Below are 7,664 nucleotides of genomic sequence, written 5' to 3'. Positions count from 1 at the left end.
ATGTGCACGCACACGCAAACCCTCTTGATGCTGGTGGTGCTAGGACTAAATCCACCTAGATAAAAAGGTTCCCAAAAAAATACAAAAAACAGCATACTTCCACACACCCTATTCTCTGCTTTATTTATTAAGGATCTTCATCAGGAGGACATAAAGAACACACGCATTGAGCTGACCACAACAATATATTGCAATAGATAATACAGTCACTTATGCCAGATATCCCTGACATAAAAAAACATTTAAGAGTAGAAAGGAGTTACTTTCTCTCTACTCACCACTCGTCAATAACAACAACCTGGCAGGGTGGTGTAGGGGCAAGTAAAATATTCAGGCCCGCCCATATCATGAATATCAATCAACTTAGCTCATCCACCCCAACACTCTCAGACTCAGTCTCTATACTCTTTTGTTTTGCCTTAAAAGCGCATAATTGACCATGCTGAAAGGTCAGGTTTACAAGTGTTTCAATTCGATTCACGTAAAACTCACCTTCTAACCATTTAAGCCTGATATATACTTAATTGTACGATGGTGTTGCGGCGTGAAAATAACCAATCTAAAGGCTCACAAAAAATCACATTGTGACACACTGTGAGCTTGTAAATCTGCTACTTTTGACCAAAAAGTTCAAAAATGTTGGAAATGTTTTTTAAGCTGAGAGAGAGAGATTTTTCAGCCACACATGAACGTGTCCTGTGAGGTGGATTGAATATCTATTCATGCCTCCAGGGTTCAGGCCAGGGGCAGTATGGGAGGTCATAGGTCAAAGTCCTGATTGCCATTTCACTGGTTGACACCTCAAGACAAAAGAAGCTGAACATGCTCCTCTAGGATGAAAATGTGTTATTGAGGCTGAAGGTGCACTTTATGTATTTCATGAAGATTATTTGACAATTATTGCTTTTATTCAGTAAACCAAACCACCCATGCTATGCTCATATGTTCTGAATTTAAAACATACAACAACCTAAAATGGAGTGGCCAGTGGTCAAATAACCAGCGGTTACAGGATGAACCACATTATCGTATACCATGTTATGTCAGCTGCATTACATGGACTAGCTAATATTTACACTGGTGTTGTTTGTCTGTCTGTCTCTGTGTTACACTGAGTTTAATTAACACAGAGGGTATCACCATGAGGGCCTAATTACTGTATGTGAACATGTTTTCAGATAGAGTCAATAGCTAGGGGGCAGTTAAGGTAGCCATTAGGTGTCATGACAATAGGCAAAAGCCTCAGGGTTAATATAGTTAATATACCGTAGTGTACAAATGTAACTAGATTTGTTCACTCTCATAGGATTTCATGGTGTAGAGTATCCATTGGGCAGTGTTTGGTGTACAAGGGTGTATAAGGCAGATTTTAAGACATCTTGAATGTTTTTTTCCCCCACTACTCATACAGGTACAGTGAAATGCAAATGTGATAAGGTCTGTGATACTGTGCAACATAAACATAACAACAATAACAGTAATAAAGCTAATGTAATAATAACATAAGAAGAATTTATAGTGCAGCAATAGCAATATCAACATAACAATAAAAAGGCATAAACATGCATAAAGATACCTTGTATATACTGTATACTATAGCAGAAATAGGTACTGTCAACATAACAACAATAAAAAACAATGTGCAATAAAAATATGTGCAGATAATGTATACATTGTAGAATATCGGTTTGAGCGATCTGTACAGAGATAACAGAGTGCCAATACGCTTATTTATTAATGTTTTTGTTTGTTTGTCTTGAGTGTGTGTAGACCAGTGGTTCTCAAGAACCCCGTGGGGTTCCAGTGAGTCCCCAGCAAAATTAGCTGATATAATGTAGCATCAAAATCTGTTTAACCATTTTAACCCTATACATCGGCTATTTGAAAATGTATCGATCTACAAGCTCACCAAGCAATGTGGTGCGTTGTGAGCTTGTAGATCGGCTATTTTCAAACTATCTTGAAAAAAATTGGAATAGTTTTATCAACTCAAATCTTGTATATCCCTCGCTCAAAATATTTTCACCGCCAAATACATCATTAATTTGGGTGGTCTTTCACACGAAAAAGTTTGAGAACCACTGGTGTAGACAGCAATGCTCATCTCAGGAAGCACACACAAGTCACTGCTGGCTCGGAATCATATCTTTCTGCCCGATCCTCCACCAACTGTCTCTGCTTCCTGTCTCCTCAACTAGTAGGTGCAATGCAGGAATGCTCAAAACAACAACAAAAAAAAAATGTGTATATGTATATATAACACGGTAACGTGTGTGTGTGTGTGTGTGTGTGTGTGTGTGTGTGTGTGTGTGTGTGTGTGTGTGCGTGCGTGCGTGCGTGCGTGCGTGCGAGGGTGTGTGTGTGTGAGTGTGAGTGTGAGTGTGGTAAATGGATTCGTCAGGTTTGCTGTCATACAAAGCATTTAGTGTTGATGCCAGTGAGTGTGATTGTCAGAAAGGTTGGGAGTGATTAAACAGATCGTTCCAGTTTGATCTCAGCTGAAAGTTTGAAAGAGGTTTTATGCTCAGTGATGTTCAAGTGAAGTGAACTGGTTTGGCTTTGGCTGTATTAAGAAGATTGTCACATCAGGTATTAAATATTTGATTGAAGGAGAGTAAAAGTAAAAACTCTTCAGTTTGTGGAGATGGCTGTGCTTATGTAGAGAAATATGAAACACGGATATGCATCTTTCATTCATACTTTCACAAGGAAAGACTAAGCAGATTACTTCTCACTCCGACAGCTTCATGATCTTCTAAATAAAGAATGTGGCTTTGAAGAAAAAAGCACAGCCAGCATTTTCTTGAAGTAAACACGACTAATGATGTTAATAATAATAATGATAATAATAATAATAGTATAATTCATAAATAAGAAATAAAAAGCAGTTTTGAACATTCCTTTTACAAAGTGCTTCACAACAAAATACAGCAAATGACAGCAACAGCTGTAAAAGAACAACATGCAACAAATTAAACACAAAATAAATCAAAGTAAATCTCTGTAATTTGGCTGCAAAGTACAAAGCGAGTAGAGTGCAAGTCTCCACCAGGAGACATGCCCTAATAATAGCAATAATAATAGCAATGTTTGCAGTTAAAGTATTACCTACAGCCAGCATATGTAGTGACTTCCTCTCTCGCTCTCTCATACACATTCATTGTCTACCTCTCTCCATCTTTCTCTGCCTGGGGCATGTGATGACAATTTTTTGGGGTTGTGTGCAAGTATGAAAAGGCACAGGGCAATGGGGGGAAGGGACAATGGAGCCTAATAAATTCATCAATTCTGATTCTGATTACATTATCACCATACAACCAGAGTAGATATGGAGACGAAACTTTGGACACATCAAAAAGTGCTGGGGCTTGTTGTCAACACTAGGACAAACAAACAAACACACTCTAGTCTAGTGCATTGCAAAATGTGTTTGTGACCCTCCCAGCTCCAATTTCAGTAAGACCCCGCACATAACAGAATCATTTACATTTCTCTGTAATCTGCCAAGTCTGATTGTTAATTCCTTGTGTCAATTATGTTTATAAATCACCTGTCAATCAAAGGTTGTGTTTGAAATGTAAATCAAGGAGTTTATACCGCACCACGCTCACTGTGTCTCGTTTAATTCACATGGCATCGGCAGCTTCTTTTCAGAGGGAGTAACGTGTGCAGAGGAATATGCTATCCCGCCCAGTTCCGCTCCCCACTGAACAGTCCGACCATCCTGTACGAGTCGCTCCACTGACAGAGATCACCCTCCCTTGCCGGCCTCCCACCTGCAAACATCGCCACAAGAGGAATCCAGGCTCCACTATGATGGGCAGGAACTTCACCCCATGCACCACCCAGATGCAACTAAGAATTGGTTTAAAAGCTGACAGCCTGATGTCCTAAGGCAAGTTGCTTCCAGAGCCCATGGGGCTCCAACCCCAAAATTCTAGCCAGGATTCTGCAACAGACAGGATGCACTGCTATGCACTGGCTTGTGCCAAGATCTAAAATACAGCTAGGAGCCAGGCTCAAGTGCCTTGAACTCTGCATAGTAGCTGAGTTCTGGACATTCTGGACTGGAACCAGATTAATGATTAAGTAGGTTCTGTAGTCTAGACGTGAGGATATAAAAGCATGTATGATGATGGGCTTCAAGTGTCCTTCGAGTTCAAACCAGATCGCAATACAGCAATTATTAAAGGACGATTTTACCTTTTTTCTATCTTCATATAATTGGTTCTCTCTAATGCTCATGATATTATGGTAAAAATCACACCTGTGTGAAGGTAGCGGCGCCTTTGATATATTTTGTCATAGATATGTGTTTCTACTAGAGAAACAATATTAAATCTCTGTAAATTTATTTCAAGGCTTCCAGTGGCACTAAATAGTGCCATTGGAAGCGAATCACCAAATGCATTCCAAGGTAAGTAAGTGGCAAAAACTGATCTGTCATAGCTGATAGAGTGGGTACCTAAAAAATAAACTTTGTGTGTGCGTGTGTATACATGTGGTACCAGAAAGATATCTATGTGTTATGAAATAATCTATACAATTTATAAGCCGTACCCAGAGTGTTTATGTTCCGGACTTTTACAGTTTATATAAACCATCTAATTTTGTATTCATGATATAATATTGATGTCATGAATAGTTCCCTTCCCTGACCAATCAGAACGTTGACGGACCTGACCAATCAGAACCTCGACGGGCCTGACCAATCAGAACGTTGACGGACCTGACCAATCAGAACCTTGACGGGCCTGACCAATCAGAACGTTGACGGACCTGACCAATCAGAACCTTGGCGGGCCTGACCAATCAGAACGTTGACGGACCTGACCAATCAGAACCTTGGCGAGCCTGACCAATCAGAACGTTGACGCAAAAGCCAGGTATAGAGGGCTAATATCCGCTCTATACCTAAAGGTATAGAGCGGCTAGCACCGCTAAAAATGTCTTCTTCTGTGTCTCAGTGGAGGGCTGTGGACAGTTCAGAATCCCACCTACACGGTAGGCGGGTTTCTGAACTGTCCACAACCCTCCTATTGACACAGACTGAGTAGAAAAAAATTGCACCATATTATCATGAGCAATAGTGAAGACCAATTATATGAAGATTGAAAATGGGTGAAGTCGTTCTTTAAGTAAAAACAAAAGAAACCATGGCCAGATTTGGTGTCTTAAGGGAACCAAGAAATGATCTGTCTGGAGAACTTTCACATCAACCAGTAGCCTCTACATGGTGTAGTCAGCATAAAAGTGAAAAGAAAAGCCATGCCAGCAAATAACATGGCTGAGTGGAAGATCATGCATTTAGAAAAGTCCTACAATTGAGCCTTGTGGCACATTATCCCCTACTTGACCAGACAGAAGATAGGTGAGAGGTGATATCCTAAACCTTTTATTTATCAGCCATGAAGTAAACCAATTAAGAGCAGTCCCACTGTCCCAGATGCCAACTAATGCCTCAATTTAGCAATCAGCATATTGTAATCAATGGCATAAAAAGCTGCCCTTATTAGCAGCACTAACAGAGCATTTGTCACTGTATGTATTTTTTCTGTTATCACTAAGTCATTAGGGACCATGCAAAGTGCTATATATGTTTCTGATGGAAACCAGTTTGAACTTCTTATGACTCTTGCTTGTAGCCTGGTATAAGACCTATACAGGCATGATATAGGCGAAAGCAGACCTAATCCACAAATAGGCAATCACATAAATAATTCACTGGCTTCATTTCCCATGTGGTCCGGAGTAACATGCACAAAAAGGAATACATGTCATTTGTTATCTGTTTTTTTTGTTGCTTGTTTGTTTTCATTTGCTACTATGGTTTGTATGGTAGGCTATATCAGGTCGTTATCCAACAACACCAATGCTATACCACAGTAGGCGACCTATCAAATGCTGTGACTCCACATCAAGAAGGTGAGAGGACAACTTCACCTGAGAAAATGTGGTTGATGTTTGTTGTTCATATTGTCTGGTCACTTTTATTCGAATAGCATGGTGACATGTTTTCCACATGGATCAGAGTAGATTGAAAAAGATTGAAAAGGTTTTTGCATTGGTTGAAATAGGCTGTAATTCTTTTCCCATCCATGTTAATCTGAACCTAAGTAGGTTCAGCAGTTTACCTGGATCTATTTCAAATTGTATTGATGAACAAATGCATTTTTAATAGAATAAACAAATGATAAACAAGAGTAACAAGAGAGAGGTAATTAAGGGAAGCTGGCATGCAGCTGCCAGTCTGGAATCAGAGAATCGATGGGTCACCAATTTCTGTGTAACACCAGTAATGTTGTTATGATCCATTAGCGCAGCCGGTAGTGGTCAATATGATATCCCGGTGCTGACGCACAGCAAGCCTCTGCTGTTGGCCACGGACCAACATACAGCACCCGAGCAGCAAGCGACCCAGTACAGTATGCAGGAATGCACCCTAGTGTGTGTGTGTGTGTGTGTGTGTGTGTGTGTGTGTGTGTGTGTGTGTGTGTGTGTGTGTGTGTGTGTGTGTGTGTGTGTGTGTGTGTGTGTGTGTGTGTGTGTGTGTGTGTGTGTGTGTGTGTGTGTGTGTGTGTGTGTGTGTTTAGCCTACTTACGGGATGATGCTGAGGAGGAGGAGGATGCTACGCCAGGGATGCTCCATGCCAGGAGAACCCAGACCCACCACGCCGCCCCGAGACGATGCATCTTCATCTGGTGGTACATCTCAGAACAGAAACACAAATCTCCCATAAAAACACCCCTATGTCCCCGTTAACAAAAATGCGTCATTATTTGCCGCCTGGCCGCCGGTGCGCCTTCCTTCCGATCCGGTATGAAGACAATCCAGAGAGCAGCAGCAGACACGCTGCTTTGGTTTATTATGAGCAACACAAAGTGCCTCCTCTAAACCTCCACTGTTTTCCCCCAAGGAAGCAATGGCTCTCCTCTCCTCTCAGCCTCTTTGTGGCTGACAGTGCTGTTACCTTCCCTTCCTCCGGTAAAACATCAGCACTACTAGGCTAGAGATCCACGGAAATGTAAAGATCGCCTATGAAATAAAACATGGCTATCTCCTGGCGCTGGACCCGCAGCACGTACCGTACCGTCCGCATCGGTAGATGCACCCGAGTCTGATTATTATCGGGAGGGAGGAGGACAGTGGAGCCGAGATCGGCTTTCCTCAAGGAGGAGGTAGGGCAGAGAGAGGGGAGGGGGGGAGAGAGGGGGGGGGGGGAGAGAGAGAGAGAGAGAGAGAGGGGGGGGGGGAGAGAGAGAGAGAGAGAGAGAGAGAGAGAGAGAGAGAGAGAGAGAGAGAGAGAGAGAGAGAGAGAGAGAGAGAGAGAGAGAGAGGGGTGGGGGGAGCTGTCCAGGTGCTGAATCGCTGCTTGCTCGGTCTAGCCTAGCCGCACCCCTTTGTTTTGGTACGGTCCGCGTCGGTGAGAAGAAGGCTGTGTAAAGAATGTGTGTGTGTGTGTGTGTGTGTGTGTGTGTGTGTGTGTGTGTGTGTGTGTGTGTGTGTGTGTGTGTGTGTGTGTGTGTGTGTGTGTGTGTGTGTGTGTGTGTGTGTGTGTGTGTGTGTGTTAGGGAGGGAGAGAGAGAGAGAGAGAGAGAGAGAGAGAGAGAGAGAGAGAGAGAGAGAGAGAGAGAGAGAGAGAGAGAGAGAGAGAGAGAACAAA

The 7,664-nt window shown here is 42.2% G+C and overlaps 1 protein-coding gene across 1 annotated transcript in view; it reads right to left on the bottom strand.

The window, feature by feature from the left end:
* The window catches only part of LOC311045030 (contactin-associated protein-like 2), a gene marked incomplete at both ends in the record, with an annotated part of 62,117 nt that extends 55,406 nt beyond the window's left edge, over nt 1–6,711 (bottom strand). The window contains one exon of the mRNA XM_084056841.1: nt 6,603–6,711. Within this exon, the coding sequence (XP_083912967.1) occupies nt 6,603–6,711 (109 nt within the window). The remainder of the gene's footprint in view (nt 1–6,602) is intronic.
* Between the last annotated feature and the right edge of the window lie 953 nt (nt 6,712–7,664).

Source organism: Gymnoscopelus microlampas (genome assembly GCF_963454915.1).
Source record: "Gymnoscopelus microlampas genome assembly, chromosome: 5".
NCBI classification, from domain to species: domain Eukaryota; kingdom Metazoa; phylum Chordata; class Actinopteri; order Myctophiformes; family Myctophidae; genus Gymnoscopelus; species Gymnoscopelus microlampas.
Note: the sequence above shows the minus strand (reverse complement) of the source record. Positions and strands in the feature narration are given on the sequence as shown.